A 23972-nucleotide genomic window follows, 5' to 3' on the forward strand; every position below is an offset into this window, starting at 1 on the left:
AATATGTAGATCTTAATGATTCCCAGCATTGCAAAAAAGCACACTAGGGGAAAAGTATGAGGAATGTTGAAAAATCATTAGTTGGGAAAAGCAATTTTTCCCCTTTTTTTGTACACCCAAAGAACGCACGAATTCTCCCTAAGTTCAAATACATCGATGATGTCCCCAGTGACATCAAATGTTGCTCACAAGAAAGAAGAGGTTGAAAACTTCAAAAGGCTTTTAAGGAAAATGGGATTTAACAATGTTTTACTTGTAATGTAATGTTTCACGTGCATCAATTATTTTCCTATAATGGGCAACTTTAATGTTTTAACTAATGCACTGGGGAGGGATCAACATTATGAGAATTTGTTCTGCAAAGATCCCCTACGTTCCAAGAAGGGAATGGAACTCTGTCTGACTCCTGAATATTTACCCCACAGCTGAAGCCCTGGAATCACTTGCCTTTGTCCAGGTAAAAGCTCTCAGGACAGCTGGAGACACAGCTGTATGTTTCTTCATTCAGGTGGTAGCCAGGCTTACAGGAAGTGCACTGATCACTGCGGCTTCCCACACACGTGTCGCACAGGGAGTAGCACTTCTTGCAGCGCTTCTTATCATCTCTGAAGAACCCCGATGGACATTCAGAAACACAGGTCCTGCAGAAAAAATTAAACTGTAGTTTTCACGCTCCTATTTACATATTGTTGAGGATGATGAAGAGGGGGTGTTATCTAGGATTTGTTTTTCAAATGTGGTGTGTTTCCCATGAACTTGCAACAAACACAGGAGAGCTGGATTGTGTCGGTGTGAATTGTCATGTTGCCAAAACACATCTAAGATGAAAGCAGGAAGAGACGCCACTAACACTTTAATAGTATTGAAATATACAGGCTTCCTAAAAAGCATATTAAAGCTGCTGGTAGTGGATCACAGTAAATCAATGAGACCGAATAAGAACTACTGCAACCAATGACATACAACTAGCAGCACAGCAATGTATTAGCCCTTTCCAAATATACCGATTACATTTATTTCGTTCAAATTCAATAACAAAATGGTCAGTGTGAGAGGGTGTGGGGAATTCACTGACAAAGGAGACAGAAATGGAGTTGAACTCACCCCTGGGATGCACTGATTTATTTAAGACAGCAGAGGGCAATGTTACACTGAATAGGAACACTACCAATGATGGTAAAACGTTCCTTCCGTATTCAGTTCCAGTGCATTTGCAGGTGCGGAAATAATAATCGTTAAGTGTCGCCCCAGGAGGTAGTACTGGGTTGACTCGGCCGCCCAATTTACTGTGAGGCACTCCTTCTCGATGGTACTATAGTTTTTCTCGTGGGGAAGGAGCTTCCTGCTGATATACAGGATCAGGTGCTCGAAAACGCGGTTCTCTCCTTGGATTCCAGGGTTAGGGGTATCTGCCAGTACACCTTCGTTAAATCCAGTGTTGTCATAAAGTGAGCCATGCCTAGACGCTCCAGCAACTCATCTACTCGGGGCATGGGATAAGCATTGAACTTCTATTTTTCACTGACTTGCCTGAAGTCAATGCAAAACCGAGTCGATCCATCTGGCGTATCCACTAACACAATTGGACTGTTCCAGTCACTCTGGGACTTCTGTATTACCCCCAGCTTGAGCATTTTGTCAATCTCCATCTTCACTACCTGGCGTCTATGTTCAGGTATGTGTTACGGCCTTTGGCAAACTGGCACCCCCAGCTCAACTTCAATGTGATGGTGGGCTACTCTAGTCTGCCCCAGGATGGGAGAAAACACATCAGGAACTTCCGCCACTAGCGCCTGTGTCTGACATTTCTGCGTTGGTGTCAGATTGTCAGCAGTTTGTACCGACCCTGTTTTCGCCAATACGGAAAGATCAGGTCCCAGGTTTGTGATGTCATCTGCTTCTGCCACTAACAATGCCTCCTGTTGCAACCATGGCTTCAAGAGGTTCACTTTATAAATATGCTTTTCTCTCCGTTGCTCCGGCTGGTAGATCTCATAGTCCACCGTCCCAATCCAGCATGTAACCTCATAGGGTCCTTACCACAGAAGTTTAGACTTAGAGCTGGGTAAAAATAGAATAGAAATAATATTTTATCCCCCGAGTGAAACGTGCGCAACCAAGCTCCCCTGTTAGATTTGGTCTCCTGTCTGTGCTAAGCCTGCTGTAAATTGTCATGTGCCCACTTTCCCACAGAGTCACAACGTTTGTACAGGTCCAACACATACCGAACTGCATTGGTCGAATTGTCCTGATGCTACTCCCAGATCTCTCTTACCAGATCTAGTACACCCCGGGGTCTCCTCCCATACAGCAGCTCGAATGGCAAAAACCCAGTTGAAGCGTGAGTTACCTCTCTGATACCAAACAGAAGTGGAGGAATCAGCTGGTCCCAGTAGCGCATGTCACTAGTAATAAATCTGGGCAACATGTTTTTGAGGGACTTATTAAAACACGCCATAAGACCATCGGTCTGAGGATGGTAAACCAAGGTCCTAAAGGTCTTAATCCACAAACGTTTCCATGTTCCACGGACTAGCCGGGACATAAAATTGGTACCTTGGTTGGTCAGTATCTCCCTGGGGATCCCCATCCGGGAGAAAATCTTCACTATCTCGTTGGCAACAGATTTAGCAGGCACAGGGCGGAGGGGAATTGCCTCTGGATAACGCATAGCGTAATCCATAATGAGCAATAGGTGTGTGTGTATCCCGCTGCACTCCTCTCTAGCGGTCCAACTATATCTACTCCAATACTCTCAAATAGAGCTTACACTAATGGCAACAGCACCAGTGGGGCCCGTAGTATGGCTCTAGGGCTGGCCTTCTAGCACTCCCTGCAGCGTTCGCAAAAAACACCGGACATCACCATCCAGCCCCACAGCAGATCTCAATTAATTTCAAAGTGAAGGTACGTGGCTCGACTATCCGACCATTAATAACAGCTGCTTGGTCAAAGTGCCTGCCCAGCACGTCATCACGTCCTTGTTTGAGTTGGAAATCACGGCAGCAAGCTAAAAAATCAGCTCCCATGGCTTCCAGCTCGGGATCAGGTCAGTCCCGGTGGAGGCAGCCGAGCCAGTCCACTGCACTGGCTCAGCGGCCTCCATCCCAGACTCTTCACCAATCACTCCAACCTGAAACCTCTCGGATTCCCTCAATAGCCAGCCCTCATTCTTATTGATTCGGCACTCTCATTTAGATTTTCAGGGTTTAAATCTATGGAAATACCATGCCAGAATGTAAAAGGCAAAGATCTCTCCAATTACTTCCTCTTTCTTAGCCAATAGGGAGGACAGGGCCGTCACATCAGCCAACCAATCTTTGAACTGTTTGCAGTCCTGCCCCAAAACTACAGGCAGTGGCAACCAAGGACACAAACCCACCTGTACTTGCATCACCTGCTGGCCAATTTTTAACTTCACAGTAATTTTGGGATAAGTGCGCAGATCCCCATGAATGTATTTAATATGTATCCGTCCTGTTATGTGCTTATGCCCTGGTGAGATTAAGCTCTCTTATATCCTGAATCCAAGAGAGCCTGCGTTTGTGTACCATCCACTGCTACAAGAATAACAAAACCTGTCTGCTAGAGTGACTGTGGTAATTGAACACTCTTACCTGATCGGATGAGGTCACATTCCATAGCGGGGCAACCCCGAGTGTTGTGGCACACCTCAATGGACTGGTTTCTCACTGTGCAGCTTCAGCAAGAGGTTGAAACACAGGAGCCATCCAAGTCCCGGTCTGACACCGAAGCAGCCCGTGGGTAACCCTACTCTACCCTGGTTCTCGGGTCGGGAGAGGGTGGTATGGGGCAGACCTATGGGTTGATGGGAGGGGTGGGGGGGGGGGGTGAAGTGGGAGGAACCCCGTCACTTCACCCACTTGGGAGCCACTAGTGGGGGTCGATGCTGGTGTTAGCCAAGCAGGCGACCCATGGCCCACTGCCTTCGTACCGCTCTGCCAGTTGAAATGCCTGATCAAAAGTGGCTGATGCCTGCCGTTGTACCCACAGACGCGGTCAAGCACTCCAGGAATCGCTCGACCATGATCACCTCCACCAGCCTGGCTTTGGTGGTCGCATCTGGGCTCAGCCAGCCCAAGGCATAATCCTTCAAATGATGCGTGATGGCCCTGTGGTGTTCGTCTGCTGAGAAGACCTCCTCCTGAAAATTTCAGCAGTAGCCCTCTGGGGTAGCCCCCACATGGTTGAGGATAACCACCTTCAGCGTGGGATCATTTATCTTGTCGATAAATGACAAGGTTCTCGCTGCTGTCTGTGCCTCCCCCGTCAGCTGCAGCAGGAGGTAGTTAGCCCATTCAGCCTGGGGCCACCCAGCAGAGCACGCCATTGCCTCAAACACCTCCAGGTAGGCTTTTGGCTGATCCTCCACCATCATCTTTGTTGGCCGCTGTAGCCTCGGGTCTGGTCCCTCCGTCCTGGCAACATCCTGCGTGGCTGCAGTCAGAATTTGGTGCAGGAGGTCCATCATAGCAGTGAACTGGACAAGATCCATTCTGCTCCCTAGTGTACAGCACTGTTGTGTTTGGGCAGGGCCAGTGATTCCCACTTCTGAGGGGGTGTGGGGAATTCACTGACACAGGAGACAGAAATTGAGTTGAACACACCACTGGGGCCCACTGATACAGCAGAGACAGGGAGAGACAACACACCCTCACCCAACCTCTTGTGTCATTGCCATGATTGACCGTCACCTTCAATAAGTTGAGTCAATGGCTAGCTCAAAACTTGGGAGCAAACTTTGCTCTCTGAAGGAGGAGACTGGAACAGGTGCAAATTAACAGATTTAAGCACGAGAACAAAAAACGAAATGTAGTTAGAAAAGTTTTGGCCGGGGGACTCCTCTGACCAGTGGGAACCTTCCTCTCGGAGGGCGAGACAACGTTGTCAGCCTCTAAGCTTGGGAAGTGAGCTTCACTTGCCCCCCGAGGGGACCGTTGCAGAGGTGACGCAGCAAAGTGGAGGAGGAAGGGAGGATGGAGGAAACTGAAAAGCAAGACAAGAATTATGGAGTTGGCTACAGTTTAAAACAGGTAATTTTAGGGTGACTGACAGGTATTTTAGCAGGATAACACAAGGAAGGAGCCCCAGCTCCAGACCCCTGAAACAGACCATGGTTCTACGTGTGCCTGCATTGTTCACCTATGTGGCAGTCAATCTGTAGTTTGCAGAAAACAACAGTTTTTATAGTTCCACAAAAGTGCCTGAGAACAAATTGTGACATTCATTTGCAATGTTGGTATGATCTAGAAAATTTCCTCCACACTACAATCTTTTCAAAGGAACAGCTGCAAATGAAAAAAAAAAAAAAACTGACTACAGCAGGTTATTTCTACTGACAAAAGCAACAAAAAAAGAACAGGTTAAAACTAAGAATATGAATTGAACACAATATGTCCACAAATGCTGCTGACAGCAGTGGCAACAGCAATGGAGGCACAAAGGATGAACCAAACAAGCAACAGCCTTGTGAAGAGTTTTTTAAATGTTTGAAAAACAATGCAGAAAAGCAGGGAGAAATGCAGACATATGTTGTGTGTACAGTTCCATGCCCACATGTATGTTGCCAAAAGACAGTGGAGATGAAAGCAGGAGACCCCACTAAAACTTTAATAATACTGACATATACAGGCTTCCTGAAAAGCACAGGAGATCTGCTGGTAGTGGATCACAGTAAATCAGTGAGACTGTTTAAGAATTACTGCAACCATGACATAGAACAAACAAATGTATCTTTTATGTGATGTTATTACAATTGAGTTCCTGTTTATCACAGCAATAACACGAGGAAAATGTGGTTTACTAAGATATGCTAAATTAAAATGCATCAACCAAAATATATGTCATGGTATATCATTTGTATACAGTGCTAAGTTAGTTGTAAATAAAATGCATAATTTAACAATTATGCAAGATTTGTAAAATGTTATATGTACCGTAAGTAGTTAATAGGTACTTAGCAGTGAATCATACTGATCATTTCTAGGAAACCCCCCCCCCAAAAACACTCAGTTTAATCACATAGCTGAGCCTATTGCTCAATATAATATCTAGTATATCTTGGCAAAACTTCAGTCAAGAGCTTTATTGGAATCACTATTTAAAGAATTATCCAACTTTTTGATTATGCACCTTTAAAAAAATGATGTATGCTGAAGCGTGTTCCTTGATTTTGATGCACCTGCAAATGTTAATACTAAAGGATTTGTTATATTCTTGAGATCTGAAGTTGTTTAGTTTGATTGCCAACAATTATTTATAGTAAGCCCTTGATCATAATTGCAAAAGTCTGGGCTATACCATGCTAATAGAGACCAACCGCCACACACTAAATATACTCAAACAAAAGAGCAAACTAAAATGCTTTCGATTACTAAATTAATGGGTACTCCTGCTCTTTTTAGTGAAGGAACACACTGCTCTGTCCACCAAGATAATGACATCTTTCTTTGAAGACAATTTGCTTGGAATATCTACGCTTAGCACTGTCTTTGGTAAGTTAAACAGTGCTGGTATCAGGCAATCCACAATCAATGAAGTACACGTTCCAGTGGCAATGTCTCACCTTGTGTGGTTTTTAAATTTCAGGAAGTAATGCAAACAGTCAATGCACTGATGAGGGCCCGGTCCATCACAGCCTCCGTCACTACATTCTGGGTCACAAGGTCCTTTAGGGAAAAATGGTTTTATTTGGTCAAAGACCCCTCAAGCAAGTTGGAGAACATAAGGTGAAAAACTATACATTTTACGAATGGGTTATCCATTATCCATACTGTGTGTGTGTCTATATATATATAGTTTTTTATTAGTGTTGTTTGTATGCATGAATTGCTATTTACTTATTTGCTTTTGTCATTTGATGTGACAGAACTGTAAGGCTGAAGGAGGATCTATGCTTTACAAAGATAAACCAGTGAAATTAACATTACTTTAGCACACCCACTACAATGAATAACAAACAGCTTTATTAATAATTTTGTCAAAAAGATTGGCAACATCACAGAACACTACCCATTAGACTCTCACTCAGGAGTTGCCATAACAATGTTTCCTTCTGCTTTACAGTTCCTTGACCTCACCAGTGTATTCACTGTAGTCTGGTGTGGTGGTCTCCACTGGTGAACGGGGCTTCTCTACTTTCGGAGGAGCAAAGCGTGGAGAGTACGGGTGAACAGAGGTCCCATAAAGAACCAGAGACCACTCCTTAAGTTTCCCTGTAAATGGGGGTAAAAAGTGAGTACACCAATATATTAACTGAGGAGACATGCTTGGTAATTAAATTGTACTTGATTAAACACATCCTACTTATGCAAAACAGTTTGAGCAACACAGGGTTAACAACACATATTGAATTTTGTGAATGCTATACGGAATTGTACCTACATGCTCACAGTTGTGTGAAACATTCTGTGCTGAATGGCACATGTGTTACCAGGATTAATGTCTAGTTACATGAATAGACTATTCATTTTGCCCACTGTTAATGTTGGGAGTTCCCCTGCTATTAACTGAATATATTACATAACTGTTGAACATATCTTGTTGATTCCATTTGCAATAGCTATTTCTTGCCTTTAAAATTACCAGCTGTACTAACCAGTTGCTCGTTTCACGCTTGTCACACCAAGTTTTGTACAGTCTGCTTCTCCTGAATTACCTGGTGTTTTATGGTTTCTGAGTTGCGAAGGGGTATCATAGATTTCAAGGATCCAATCTCCAGCAGCCTTTTCTCCCCAACAGTGAGTGGTCATAAATTCCCAGTTCTTAAAGCCTTCCATTGAATGATCAAATAACCTGAAGCATAAGAACAAAAGGTTTTGTTAACAACAACATATGGAGAACCAAGCAATAAATACATAAATAAATGATTGCCAATATGCATACAAGTTGGAGAAGTCTCGCACAGCTCACCCGACAATTTACTGAACATGAATGACTACAAACAGCAGTGCTCGAGTCCTTCTGTCTAGAAATTACAAAAGCAAACATAAATTACAAAAGCAAACATAAGAAAATATTAATGTATTTAAGTTGTACTCATTATATACTGTGGGAAGAGGGATATCACTGTTGTTTCTATGCTAGTATGTGCACTTACAGTCACTTCAAGTTCAAGTTCTTATCTGCATGTGCCTAGTCCGGGGTTTTGTGCCTAATTGTTGGGACCTGCATGCAGATCTTTGCCTAGGCTGTTATATAATCTTTAATTTTGTACAATACCATTTTTTTTCACTCACTAAAAACATTTTATGTTGTATGAAGAGGTAAGACAGTAAATTAATTTAATGAGAAGAAACACAAGTTACAAATTACAGGTGGAATCCGAGTTATCCTTCATTTGGAATTTAAACTTGTACAGAACCTGTTCAGAAAGAAGTGATACTGTATGATCACTGATTTCATTTCAAACATCAGAAAATTTCAATCTTCTTTGTTGTTTTGGGGGAAATATTCACACAAATGTAAGCGCAAAACTAGGAGCAACTGCACTCTGGAATACAGCCTGCTGTTTTAAGAATAGAATTGAAACTTGTTTTCAGTACTGAATTCAGTTTATAGTTTTTCCTTTTATTAACATTTAAAAAAAAAATTGTGAAAGCAATGAATTGATATGAATATGCATACAAATAAAACAGCAGTGCTTCACTTGTTTGACTCAGTTTTACATTTATCATACTTGTAAATAACGCTCTAGTACTGCTGTCAGATGTGCTTTGCAGAGTGAGGTTGTAAGGGCTATCAGAAAAATACTAATTTTTAAATAAACCTTTAAAGTCCAGTACATGTACGTGTATTGCTGCTTTTGTAAACATCTGAACGGTAATAAATACAAACCATTGCTATGTTCCCCAGCTGTTCGGATGAATGGGCTAGCTTTTCCATTTTTATAGCTTCTTAATTAGTGATTGCAAAATGGGAGCTCAGCCCCCTTTTTAAAATTCTGGTGGGGACCAGAGTGCTTCAATTCTGGAGCATATGTTTTACAAAATGAATTAACTCTCTTATTGAAAGAGGATAATTTATGACGGACCAAATAATTCTTGCTTACCATCAAACAACAAAACGCTCCCCCTTAAACAAGCATTTGACTTGAGAAGTGGCCACTGATTTACAAGGAAACTGTTAATTATGCTTTTACTGAGATTTGATATACCTGTACACCCAAATACGGCAACTGGTACAGAAACACAAATATTCACATTAGGCATCAACACATCTTTAATTGTACCTATAATACCTATAATCAAGATATGAAATAACGATTGCCTTAATTTGAATAAATAAGCACAGTTCAACATTAAACACACCTATAACCTTTAGCTGAGACTGAAGTGCAGTAGAAATGAGCATCTATGGAGCCAAATCTCTGTATAATCTTGCCAGCCTGGCAGTTGTAATTAGAAATATTAAACACTTTATACCACATGTGGGTTGCAGCTGATTTTACCAACTTTGATTAAAAAGAGCTGACATTTTGGTTGGTAAGTGTAAACTGTTGGTTGGTAAGTGTAAACAATGTATTATATACTAATAATCAATGCATATCAATTATCTTTTTCTAAATGATTTTTTTTTTTTTTTTTTTTGGTAGGCAATTGGTAGGTGCTTTTAAAGAAAACATGGGGATGGTTTTCTCCTTTATAGTTGCTTAAATAACGTGTTATGCACTACAATAAATTTGACAAATTCCCTTAAAATATATTGTTTTGTGACCACTAGATGGCCTTTGAACACTACCCAGCAATAAAGGCTGTCTCCCTTGACCACCACCTCAAATAAAGTGAGATCTTATTTAACACTGGCTGGGGGCGGGGTCCCAATAAAAACACCTGGACACAAAGGAACCGTGGTGCACACTAAAGAAACATAACATTTTGTATTACAAGCAGCAATGGAAATTGTATAAACCTTTACTTATTTATCAATTTATTTAAGAGAGTGATAGTGGATTTGATTCTTAAGCTAAATCAACATCATTAAACTGTATATTTGTATTAGGAATGCTAAAAATAAACTGCAAAGGTTTCAAAGTCTTTTTCAATGTCTTCAGTGTTGAAATTGGTTCTGAATAGCCATGCTGGTCCACATACAAACAGTGGATCTCAAAAGTATTCACCCCCCTTGGACTTTTCCACATTTTATTGTGTTACAATATGGAATCAAAATTGATTTAATTAGGAGTTTTTGCCACTGATCAACACACAAAAAAAGTCCTTAATGTCAAAGTGAAAAATAAAATCTACAAATTGTTCTAAATGAATTACAAATATAAAACAGAAAATAATTGATTGCATAAGTATTCACCCCCTTTGCTTTGACACACCTAAATAAGCTCTGGTGCAACCAATTGTCTTTAGAAGTCACATAATTAGTTGAATGGAGTCCACCTGTGTGCAATTAAGGTGTTTCACATGATTTCAGGTTAAACGTACCTATCTCTGGGAGGTCCCACAGTTGGTTAGTACATTTCCTAACAAACACTACATCATGAAGACAAAGGAACATTCAAAGCAAATCCGGAATAAGGTTCTTCAAAAGCACCAATCAGTGGTAGGATATAAGAACATTTCCAAGGCACTGAATATCCCCTGGAGCACAGTAAAGTCCATTATTAAGAAATGGAGAGAATATGGCACAACTGTCTAGAACGAGAAGGGCACTAGTCAGGGAAGCCACCAAGAGGACTATGGCAACTCTAAAGGAGTTTCAGTCTTCCACGGCTGAGCTGGGAGACACTGTGCATAAGGCAACAATAGCCCTGGTGCTTCACAAAACAGGCCTTTATGGGAGAGTGGCAAAAAGAAAGCCATTGTTGAAAAAAAATCTTGGCTAGAGTTTACCAGAAGGCATGTGGGAGACTGAGACCAAGTGGAAGAAGATTCTATGGTCTGAGGAGACCAAAATAGAACTTTTTGGCCTCAATGCTAAGCGCTATGTTTGGCGCAAGCCTAACACCGCACATCATCCTGAGAACATCATCCCTACCGTGAAGCATGGTGGTGGCAGCTTCTGGGGATGCTTCTCTGCGTCAGGGCCTGGAAAGCTTGTGAAGATAGAGGGCAAAATGGATGCAGCAAAGTACAGAGAAATCTAGGAGGAAAACCTGCTGAAGTCTGCAAGAGACCAGGGACTTGGGAGAAGATTCATCTTCCAGCAGGACAATGACCCCAAATATACAGCCAAAGCCACACTGGAGTGGCTTAAAAACAAAAAGGTCAATGTCCTGGAGTGGCCCAGTCAAAGCCCGGACCTCAATCCAATTGAGAATAAGTGTAAAGAGTTGAAAATTGCTGTTCACCAAAGGTCTCCATCTAACTTGATGGAGCTTGAACAATTTTGCAAAGAAGAATGAGTAAAAATTGCAGTGTCCAGATGTGCAAAGCTGGTAGAGACTGTAATTGCTGCCAAAGGTGCCTCTACCAAATATTGACCCAAGGAAGTGAATACTTATGCAATCAATTATTTTCTGTTTTGTATTTGTAATTAATTTAGAACAATTTGTAGATTTTATTTTTCACTTTGACATTATGGGCTTTTTTTGTGTTGTTCAGTGGCAAAAACTCCTAATTAAATCCATTTTGATTCCATGTTGTAACACAATAAAATGTGGAAAAGGCCAAGGGGGTGAATACTTTTGAGAGCCACTGAATTAAGACCTATACAACAAAAGTGAAAATGGCTTTCTTTTTTCCTAATAAAAGTATTTCTTTTATGCTCTTAACCATAGTGGACCTTCCTCCATAATACTGGTAAACCTGCCTGATCTTGGAAATTTGTAATGTGTTTTTTTTGTTTTCAGTGATTTTAATAAATTGAGTCCCTGGAAGAAAACAAGTGAATGTCATTTAAAAGGTTGGCGGTAGGATATGTGGTTGTTTAACTATTGGAAATCAAAATCCAGTACATTTTTACATATTTCCAATGGGTGTATTTAAAGTCAAACAACTGGAGCGAACAAGGTGATTCCTTTAAGAAAATGCATTGTGATAAAAGAGTGTGCAGAACTCTGAGACCAGATTACTCTGTATTGAGATAAGACTTGCATTAAGCTAATTCTGTATTTCATTTTTCACATGGTCTGTCGATCTGTCTCTACCTCATTTTTTTAGTTAAAGCTCTAAAGCTTGGAGTGCCCTTTGATGTCCAATACAGCCGGACAGTTTGGCCTGCTGATTGATCTTTCACAAGCTCAGAACACTATACTGACCTTTTGCAAACTTGGGACGAACATAAGTACTAAAACTACAAAGGATTAAAATGTTTCTATAGTGTATTATACAATGTTAAAGGTAAAACAACAATAAAAAAGCAGAACATTTCACATTACCTGACCCTGTAAGTAGAATAAAACATTACACACAACCCAAAACAGCACATGGTTTGAGTGACGGATGTTTAAATCATGATGACCAGCTCTCTAGTTACTGACTCTGTTATGATGTGCTCTATCCCACTAAATTAGCAACCTGACACACAAAGGTTCTGTGCTTGCTGGGCTAATGGGGTGTAGAGCACAAGGCAAACAAGTATTTTAAAACACAGTAGTGTTCCATCAATTACTCTGCACCTGTAGACACTGGATAAACTACCCTCCTTTGAACAGCTATTCTCTCTAGGGGGTGCCTGAACTGCCTCTCAGCTGGCAAGGGGAACCGGAAAGGAAATCCAGACAGACAGACAGTCTAAATTGACTTATCAAAGTTTTCAGCCAGTTCCTAGTACCAGTTACTGTGGAAAATAAACATTCTTTTGAACTAGCCAAGCTGAAATAAAATTAGTAATAAGAAATATGCTGATATTCCAGACCCTAAAATGGTAATATCTCTTAAGAGAAATTACTTTTTCATTCAGAAACCTGTAATGTCTTGTGAAGGACCCAACAAAAGTTTCCGTAACAGTACCAAGTCATTCCCCCAGTGCTCCAGGGGTCTACTTAAATCACAGTAAATTTACGTATTTTTCACAGGTAGGTTATGGAAAAAAATTAGGATTTCGAGGACCTGTTTGAACATTAAATAAGTAAAATAACATCTAAGTAGACAATATTTCAGAGCATTCTAAAAGCCTAAAAATATTGATACTTGCTTCCTTACTAAAACAGAGTTCTGTCATTTGTTAAAGGTAAGCATGCACCATCCCTCAGCAGTTGTTGCCAACATTCTCTGTCTGGTGTGGACTTGCCCAAACATTGAGACTGCACGTTCTGCAGCCACTGAATTGGTTGGAAGTGTAAGGCAAAGCTTTGCCAAGTTATACAGATTAGAAACAGCCCAAAACTCGGTTACCCACGGCGTCTGGCATACTTTAATAAAGGCAATATATGCAGCACGTTTGTTGTCATGTTATTTGTCCCATCCAGTAATTTATTTTATTAGTACTGAATCAAAAAAAAATAAATCTAACTGTGTTTAAAAAGTAAGCAGCAGCTTGTTTGATGCGAGGTGGCTGTGCTGGATCGTACCTGTAGTACTGATTTAACTTGGCTAGAGCCGTCAGGAATACTTTTTGTCTGCGCTGACTTTCCAGTTTGTTTTCTGAAAGCTGTTTGTTTTACATTCTGTTCAGCAGCCTACTGTATTTTATAAAAAAACACATTACAAGATGTGCAAAACAATTCCTCCATCTGCATGTACAGTTTCTTTGGGAAATATCTTGACACGATCATCAGCCGAAATAAACTTTGCTTTTTTAGCTTGGTCATCCATTTCTAGATTTTACCTCTAATGCTGAAAACAAGAATTTAGCAACCTAAATCAAAACAATGCAGCACTGTCCCACCCCCTACTGTACAGTACAGGTCACAGAAAAGCCAGTACAGACGCACTGATAGGCTGATTAAAACATTGTTGTCATTTGAACAGTAAACAAGTACGTTAACCACTCTGGAGTATTAATTTGTAAATGTTATTTGTCTAAGTTTTTTTTTTTTTTTTTTTTTTTTTGCCTAAGTACAATGCACACTGGACGGTGAAGGAATAAAAAAAGCCTGACCACAGAAGGAAGATACATAGTTTGCGTTGCTTGCGTTTTTTTTTTCTCCGTATTTGTCCTGTATGCATTGGCCCTTAAAAGATGAAAATTTCGCGGTGACCCCTCAATTTCACGATTTCCACGAAAATGCGATTTAGGTAGACCCCTAGTTATAACAGATTGTGTCAGAACTTGGTGAAGTTTACAATGTATTTAAGTTAAAGGTCCCTGCCAAGCACATGTGTTTCACTGGAACGTTCATCTGGTTAAAACCAACCCTGTAATAAAGTGAACACAATGAGAAATATAATGTACAATGTTTCTAGTCCAGAAGAAGATTTTTTGCTTTGCATAACATATTCAGGACAGTAAACAAGCCAATGAAGCACATGCTTTTGAATAATAGTGTTAATTTTTTTAGCTTCAACATTGACAAGAGCTCCTACTTGGCTAGAAATCAAGCAAACACTGCAATTCGAGGAAAACTGGTGAAAGGTTTCATACTGGCAATGCATCAAAATAACAGCGATCTGCACATGTAAAACTTACTTTAGAAGATGTAGCAGAAAAGAAGTTACAGGAACTTGAAAATGTACTTTAAATATATGGTCAGCTTTTTTCTTTGTGATAGTTTAAAAAAAAAAAAAACATCATCTACTGAAAATAAGAATTTCTTTAGTAACAGAAGTGGATGCCTAAACTACTTTTTGCCCTTTATGTATTTCTTATTGTCTTGTACCGCCATTTTTTTCTAACATCCTTCTTTTATAAAGAACTGGTTTGCAGTCCCTTGGAGTCTGCTATATGTAGAGTGCACTTTCCCTACAATACTGGCTATAGTTTTAATTGGGGTTTTCTCAGTGTCAGGTAAAAGGCATGTTTATAAATGTAAGACATGTATGTTCAACCAATTATGTGCAGAAAAAAAAAAAAAAACTGTCTAAAAGGCTTCTTAGCAAATACAAAATAATTGCTTAAACCAATTACATATTTGAACCAGGTAGACAAGCAATCTGTTCATTTCTTTATTTGCTTTTATTTTTTTTGAGATATGCCCCTGGTTGTGAGCACTGTCTTGGGTCCCAGATGGGGGGTAAGCTTCACAATTTCTATTTTTCACATTTCTAAAGTAGCTTTTAAATTACATATATATCATTAATTGAAAGTTGTTAAATCAGAAACCGCTTATAGCCAGGTAGCGGTCTTCACATGAATAGGCATATAAAACGGTTATAATACTGTTAGTCCTCCTGAAACCCCTTTGGCTGAATAGCACACTTTCTATTACAACAGGGCAGGCGAGCACAGAATACAAGACAGAGGGGATGATTGGATAAAATAGGTGTTTGGATAATCAAGGTTTTAATGAACTGTATTTAAAAGTAACCATTTTAAAGCATGCATCCTAACTGCATTGCCATTCATTGGCAGTACAGCATTTAAAACAACAGCAGTTGCTGGTTACAAGCAAAACACAAGTAGCTCCACCACAAAATTGTCTACCGTTAACTCAAAATGAGAATTGCACCAACTGACTTCCAAAAAAACAAATTCCTATCCCCTTTTTCATTATTAAAGCATTTTCACCAACGTAATTGAAAGCTTAGAAGAACCTATTAATCATCATTTACAGTAAAATATTTAGAGACCTACAATGCAGACCACAAAGATAGGATCCAACATTGACATTGGATGTTATAAAGTGTCAACAGCTGATTATGATTTTCTTATTTCAGTTTCTACAGGCAAGGTCGGGAGCAGGGCTCTAAAACAACGAATGACCCCTAATTAAAACTGACATCAATAGGGAGTGACAGATATCATTGCAAGAAATGCATTGCACACAATGTGTTAACATTTTGCGCAAAATGTATTATTATGAATTTGCTTTAAAGAAACCCACATTCTAATAAAACCATACTGTGTTCCCAATAGCACATCTTCTGGTTGTACCATAATAAATCATGTTCCAGATAAGGGATGGGAGCCTGATGTTAAACAAACATCTCATGAGACTTAAACAAGGTTCAATTTGGCAACACAAATATGTTGCAACACATTACTTTGCTTGACGTATTTTGCCAGCATTGTGTTAACAAGTTCAACACTGTAATTATTGTTTTTTTATGCGTGAACCATCCACACTGCCACTAGTGATTGATACACAACCTTCTTCCTGCCTTTCCTATTGGTATGCAAATACTTTTTGCTACAGGCAGAATAGCATGCACTGTGGAACAATTTACGCTTACAGTAAATAATAGCAGTAGTTTTACCCAGCTATAAAACGTGACACCCTGTTACATGAACCTTCATCTAGTTTCTTTAACATCAGGCAAGGGAAGGGAGGGACTAAAAAGAATACAAATCTCCCTGGAACTTGTGATTATCAAGAATTTGTTATAGTCGCACGTTATAGTTATGGATTTCACTTCATTTTCATGTTAATCTCAGTTTTTCAACCGTTCGTATCTTGGCAATGGTAGAGTGGCGGTAGAGTGATGTCCTTTGAAACATAAACATGTTATGACGTTCTTTAAGTCTTTTAACAGGATTACAATTTTAAAATGAAAAGGGGGGTCAAAATCAAAAGTGTCCCATGTGTACAATACAAATTATAATGTCATTTTTCAGCAGACCTGGAGAAAAAACTGTAATACCTACAGGTATTCTACTGTGTAGCTGAAGTAGCGGTCTCTACTGACTCTAATTTCCTACACTGGTTAGAATTTGATTGTTTTTTGTGGCTTGTACATTCAAGTGTTTGATAGACTATGGAAGAACGTCAGTTTTAAATAAAAACATAGTTTCCGCCACACAGCACTTTGTTTAAAGCGCTACCACACTCACATTTTGTTAATTGCTTAAATGCAGCCACTGGTTGTTTAACATAAAAGATGACATTGTTCTTTGTCATCAACTTGAACTAAAGTTAATTGCAGTCACCACTGTCACTTGTAATGACTTGATATGGGAATGAAAAAAAAATAGTAAAACCATCACCTGTATTATTAGCTAAAACATTATTCTGTTTGAATCTGCAGTGTGGTAAGTTTATAATTTTGGCAGTAGTACTCATTGGCAATACATACCGGGGGTTCATTTTATTGATCAAGATATGTGGTCACTTTAGTACATGATTTAAATATCAAAGGGAAAACAAAGTGTTCAGCAATTTCAAGGACTCATAATTAAAAAAAAAAAAACTGAAATACAGTTATAATTATTATAGTGCTGTTATATATGCATAGACCTGCAGGAAAAAAAAAACCCCAAAAAACCAAAAGAAAACTAATAGATACAGCTATAGTAATCGGCTACTGATTTAATTTCTTACAGTGGTTAGAACTTTTTGGCTTGCACATTTGACTCAGAGAATATTGAGCCAGTCACATGGAAGAACGCCAATGTTGTTCTGATCGGTTGTTTAGGGAATAGACTTTTCAGAACACTAGGCTTAAGTTCTCTGAACACCGGCTCTGTCTCGGCAGGGGATATTGGCTCTCTGTAACTGACCTCCTGCAGCTCTTTTCAGGTCTACCAGCATCCCGTTGGACTTCTGTCCCCACTAATTTCCTATGGTGTCGGATTTTCCAAAACCATTTGCTGTTGTTATTTTAATGCAATGATACATGAAGTGCTACAATTATACAGTTTTGACAATACTAATCAGATTGACATAATGATAAATGAATATTTGAACAGGTCATATTGAAATACTTTGCATTTCTGCTGCGTTGGTGTTTTTTATGTTCTTTGCAAAGATCACTCACTTCAACATAACATTATTTTTTTCACTGAATGCTGCCCTGCCCATCACATATCAATGCTAAAATCCTAACCTGGATGCATCCGAGTTAAGGATGGGGTGGCATTTAATGACTTTTTTGGCTTCAAGTTGCACCATATAAGTTAATTTATTGTCATTTTTAAAGGAATTTTCTGACTTTTTTGTGGCTTCAAGCCAAAACAAGACATATAGTACAGCTGACTCCAAGGGTGATGCTTTGAAAAAAAAAACTCAGGACATCAGCAAGGATATTGGTACTAACGTGTAAATTAAATGAAAACGCTGATGTTTACTTATTGTGCAATTGATATCGTAATTACACCAAATTACACGAACTAATGTCCTTTATCTTTGTTTGATTCTTTTTCAAAGCAAAAATGAAGTTCTTACCTGTTTGCTAAGAGCTGGGACTTTGTTCCAGAGGGAGAGGTCAGGTAAATAGACAGATCTCCACGGCGATGGTGAGTAATGGTGATCCGCACCACAACGTGCTCCAAGTAGATGACGTGGTGGTTGGAGTTATCAGCACAGCCAGGAGCTTTGTATACTGATCTGACAACATTCTCTGGACGAATAGTTCTGCAATAGACAATGACAGGCAATGGCTCAGAAAAACAATAATATCTAGGAGCCCAGGTATATCCATCACCTTTTTTATTATGTTTAGGTACACTTCGTGCAGTGTGTCCTTTCCCTGCAGAAAAGGTTATGGGCATATCTATTTAGTGCAGTTTGAATGGCTTGAGTTGGAACTGGTTTTCTGCTGTCACTGCGATTAATCTTATTGTACTCTAATCCCAAGGCAGGAAAAGATATTACCCTTGTGAGTTATGCATTAAATAACAATCTCAAGCACTGGGACTTTTCCATATCTTTGGACACAGCTGAAGATATTGTCTGAAAAAGGACACAGCCTACCACATTTTTTTAATGTAAAATTTCACTGGTGAAATTGCCAATAAATCACAACAAGGAAGCACTTTCACTCAATCAAGGTCTCACACTTATATGGCCTCCTCTTTTTGTAAATTCTCTTATAAGCTTTGAGATCAACTACTGGGTACTGGACAAGTACTGATTGACCGAGTGGCTTCCTTTTGCTTGTAAATTGTTTCCGTTTCCTAACTTTGATCCTCGCGCTGTTTTTCAATGTTTTTACAGATTCTCAAAAATATAGCATGAAATATATCATAAAATCTTGGGCTATGAAAACTAATTTTCAAATGGTACACATTTTCATCACATTTTCATAATCGTCATGCCTCTAAAGAATAAATGGCCTGAATAGACCGATTAAATACCGCCTATGGTTTTATAGGGTTTTGATGGTAGTCCATTTACATCTTAACACAAATACCCCACTGGGACAAATGTTGATCTTTCTGTTCTTATATCCACTTGGAAGTTGACAGTGTAGGGAAAACCAACTGACCACAATAACAAAGTCATACTACATTATAGTGTTCAAGGCAGCAGGTGTTAAATGGGGGTTAAAGGAACAAAAGGATCAAAGGGGATGTGATGTCTAAGATACTCTTGAATGACAAGTAGTTTTGGGTCTGATGAACAAAAGCCTGTCCGTAACCCAGTTTCTCTCTCAAACGATACATCTGCAGATCAGACCAGCAAGAAGTTTATGGATTTCATAAAGTGGCTGGGATTGGTGTAGACGTGTTTGAAGTCTGTGTGGTGTACTTGTTTTAACCTACCCCATGATTTACAAATCCTTAATGATTTGGGAAGGCGAGCATTCAAATACATACGAATTCAGGAAACTGACAAAACTGTATATGCAACAAGATGTCTGGTGTGTATTCAAGAAACAGCATTTAGGGATGCAAATACATGACAGCTGTGTGATCCGAAGGGATTTTTTCATTGATTTTAGGAAGCAGTTTCATATTTGACTTCATGAAAGTGTTAATGTTTACCTTATTTGCTTGTCTGCACTCTCCACACATATGTGCTGAGTGGGCACAGCTTTCCACCTCTCAGCTTCCTTTACCATGGCCTCTGCATCCATCAGTCCAAACCCATAAAGATGGCTCACTGAGAAAATTAAAACACATAAATAGGCTTACAAATTCAAAAATAACCACTTTGTTGTAGCAGACCAAACACCATGGTGAAAGGTAGTTGAGAGACTACTGATAGTGTCCTTCTTTCACACAGCAAAACGGAGGTGGGCTCAGCAAACGAGGTGGCCAGTAAAATGACTTGGGTAGAAACTCTCCAGTTAAGTAATGACGCAGGACATGTGAATAGAAACATCAAAGCAATTTGAAACAGGGACTGCAGCAGTAAAAAATCTAGAGTTTAAAAACATGTAACTTGTATGAATACAGTCTGGTTCTTTTATCTTATCTGACAGGTAATTAGGGACAGAAACTCACACACACCCTTAACTTGTGTCGGCAGTCAAAGGAGATGTTGCGAGTGAGAGCCGATGGAAGTGAATCATATACTTTTGTGGACAACTAGTATCAATTGAGTTACAAGTTAGGGTTAAAGGAAAGGACAGGCACTAACACATTTTTTATTAGGAGCGCACTCCAATAAAAAAGGTACTGGCATGTCTTACTCCATCAACAAATCCTGAAATTTTGAGATGAACAAACTTGGGAGTGCAAGCCTACATAAATAATTTGGTGAACAAAAATAAAAATAAAATTGACCATAGTCATTTCATTTTTTTCATCCCTCCCCCAACAGATAATCAGAATTACTGTAAAATAACACTGTAACAACTAATGCAGCTTTAGTGACCATTTCCCTTGTATTTTTGATTAACCTACTTTAAGTGTAAAAAAACATTCACGAAAATATTCAGACTTTCAAATAAACACGTTGTCATACAAATGCTAATGTAACGGTAAACAGTGCCATACATTGTCAAAACGAAAACAATATATTTTATTTTCCTTAGTTAAACTAACTTAAAAAATAAAAAAGACAATCAATCTAGCCAAGTTTGAAGGTATAAAACATTTGCAGACGCCAATAGCGCTTACAGATGGAAGCCATCCAGACAGCTGATATCTGGCTGCCTGTGCGAGGCCAGAACTTCAAATGTCTTGCTGAAGTGGGCTTGGCTAGCAGCTGCAGGTACTGAAATGGGTCCTTATTTCAACACAGAAAATAACTATGTGGTTACTAGTCTTGAAATAAGTGGGATTTTTTAAACATACTTATTTAACCCTCTAATCCCTATAATAGGAAATGATACAGAAATACAAAATAAAATCTGCTGGGAACACAAATATTGATTCTACATTAAAAACTGTAAACAAAGAAATGTAATGATGCATATCTTAGCCTTTGTAAATCTCTATCCTTCTTTATGATGACCTAAAGTTCACATTGTCTTCACCTACTGTAAACCTTTTTCATGTGCAAAATCTTTCATACATATGACAATTGTCCAGCTAACAAATTAGGTTGGTCACCTTGCTCAGAAATCATTGTTCTTAATTGGATTGAGAACTGGCAAATGGCCAGAGTAATGACAGTGTGTGAACTTTATGGAAACACTATAAAAACAAGAAATTCCAGAATGAGAAAAGGCCATTTGGCTTACTTAGGCTTGCTCGCTTTGGTGCCAGCGTGATCCGTTAGCACAGGAGAGGAAAAACAAAACCCCTAACCAGGTTAGTAGGGGATATAAAACTTCTGGGAATCTGTGGCTAGATAGACCATCCTTCCTCCAGATGGCCAGCTAAGGTTTTATTGTGGTCATAGGGTTATACAGTATTGCTCATGACAGCATCCAGTCTGTTCTTGAAGGATCAACAACTCTGTCTAGTAGCCTGTTCCAATGCTTCACCACCGTTAAGAAACTAAGTGAAGTAGACATATGGACTGGGAATCACCACTGTGCCCCTTCAATTCTGTCCCATGCCCAAGAGAACTACATGTCTGAACTCATATTTAGACACAACTGCCACATAACCTGACCAACATAAATCATCAATCTCAACCCAGTTGAAGACTACGAGATGAATACTGCACAATGTCTTTATGAATAGTGACCTCTATATACAGCAAGTTTTCCCTTTATTTTTACTGGATCTTATCAATTAGCTTTTCAACACTGAAGACACTTGCTGAAACCATTGCCAGTGAATTTAGTTTCTTTTAGTATTTCAAAATGTAGCACTACTGTGTGTTTAACAGTTATGGAAGACTTACTTGTTTGAGGTGCTGTATTGTTTGCATTATTTAAATCAAATTAAAATAATACATCACATCAACTGGTTTCTTCAGCATACGAGCTACAGTTTAAGCACTGAAGATTGAGTAGGAGACAAAAAAATAGATGAATGTTCTGCTATGGGTAACTAAAAAAAATCAATTTGTGGGGAAAAACAGAACCAGCCAAGGAACTGGTCCCTTGGTAGTTATGTATTCCATCACTCAAACATATCCTCTAATCTACCTACAAAGAATATAAAAAAATACCTTACCCTTATAACCAGCTGCATTGGTTTTCCAATCTGGTGCGCTCAGATGGCCAGCACTTGAGGTCCTTACAATAATGTGCTGTACATCCCTCCATGTCAAGAAAGGACTGAAAGGACAAAAAACAAACAAAGCAGTCAACCCCAGGCATCAAACTAAAGTATGTCATTAAATTTGAAGGCAGTTTAACATAAAGGCGGATTTAGTTTCATTACTTTTTACAAGAAAAGGTACGTGTGACAGGGTGCAAACCCCTATAAATAAATGTATTTGTTGTTATTTCCGTTTGGCAGGGATAGGGTTAATAGCCAAATACACGTGCAGACTGTGGCTGGGTAACTTAACTGAGTAACAACCAATTAAGACCAGCCACAGGTGTATATAAGAAGCAGTCTCCACTTGTGGAGACCAGACCACTTGTTTCCATACTTGCTCTGTCTGGACTCCACTGTACACAGTCTCGTCATATTTAAAGACACAGTACTATTTACTTTGTTTTTTTATTTGTAAATAAATATGCACAAGGGTGCTTAAACTGCCTCCTTTCACCTCTGCATGCTATTTCTACAGCCATGCAAGGCTGCACCACAATGCTGTCCTTTCACAGTATCCTTAACAAATTATCCTCAGCTGCTCTAAGTGTTTCCATCTTTCTTTAATTGACAGTCTAAGATACTACGACATGAATAACAAGCCAAAACTGATCTCAAGAGGGTTACCCTGCAAGCTATTCAACAGAAGTCATTACATAACTGGCTCTGTTATTTCCAGGTGGCAGTTAAAGAGACATTTCTTTTTTTAAGTAAGATCAACACGCTTAAGAATTGTGGTACAACGGTATTGTGATGTGGGAAATATCAGAACAGCTATGGCCGTTATGAGCGTCTAACACCACACCGCTGTGATATTTCACCACATCACAACATCCCTGAGTTCCATAATTCGATCATAAAACGGCACTTATTGTTACTTACTAATATAATTTAACAATTAATATTGATAATGATTTCCATTGGTGTGTCCAGCACTCAAGATAAGTTGCATAATGGGACTTTTACTCATTCAAGAAATACTAATTACGTATGACATTTCAATTTAATGCGTAAATCAAGCTTCTGTACTTTGTTGGTTCTTGGTGTCTCAAGGGTCATGGGTGAATACACTGCATGCGGTAGCTAGAGAATGGACCATAGAAATGATCGGACAGATTGTAGCCTGTCTGGTTATTGCCAGAAACACATGATCAATAAGTCCAGGTTTTCAATAAAAATTTTAATAAATTTACAACGCGCGTTTGTGATGGTGAATAAGCGTGAATAAGCAACCTAACCTACCAATTTATCTATCTGCCAACTGAGTTTTTAGAATGCATATCCCATAAGGTAGCCTTAAAAGTATGTACAGTATTTATGGACGGTACTCATGACTTCAAGGTAATGTTGCATTTTATTCATCCAAAACACATTTTGCTCACATCATGTCTAAATTGGAGAGTACATTACTTAATGACCCAAAACATTATCCTGAACACTGGATATGTCCTTCTGCTGTTTTAAAAAAGAATGTTCAGGTGAGCATTTGCTTGCTTGTGTGTGTGTGTGTGTGTGTGTGTGTATGAGGTACAGTACTATATTTATTACTTTACATACAGTAATAATACCTACTGATCCTATGTGTAGTTGTACTGGAGAATATGGGGTTTATTATTAAGAACATTTGCTAAAAAATGTAT

The 23972-nt window shown here is 39.1% G+C and overlaps 1 protein-coding gene across 2 annotated transcripts in view; it reads right to left on the bottom strand.

The window, feature by feature from the left end:
• LOC121318956 (proprotein convertase subtilisin/kexin type 5-like) overlaps window positions 1-23972 on the bottom strand; it is a 213500-nt gene that overhangs the window by 89957 nt on the left and 99571 nt on the right. For both annotated transcript variants that reach the window (XM_041256193.1, XM_041256183.1), the window contains exons 10-16: window positions 22246-22349; window positions 19714-19831; window positions 18173-18361; window positions 7679-7815; window positions 7101-7235; window positions 6587-6689; window positions 448-641 (exon numbers count right to left, since the gene is read on the bottom strand). In XM_041256193.1, coding sequence (XP_041112127.1) covers window positions 448-641; window positions 6587-6689; window positions 7101-7235; window positions 7679-7815; window positions 18173-18361; window positions 19714-19831; window positions 22246-22349 — 980 coding nt within the window. The remainder of the gene's footprint in view (window positions 1-447; window positions 642-6586; window positions 6690-7100; window positions 7236-7678; window positions 7816-18172; window positions 18362-19713; window positions 19832-22245; window positions 22350-23972) is intronic.

This window comes from Polyodon spathula, chromosome 1, assembly GCF_017654505.1.
Source record: "Polyodon spathula isolate WHYD16114869_AA chromosome 1, ASM1765450v1, whole genome shotgun sequence".
Lineage (NCBI taxonomy): Eukaryota > Metazoa > Chordata > Actinopteri > Acipenseriformes > Polyodontidae > Polyodon > Polyodon spathula.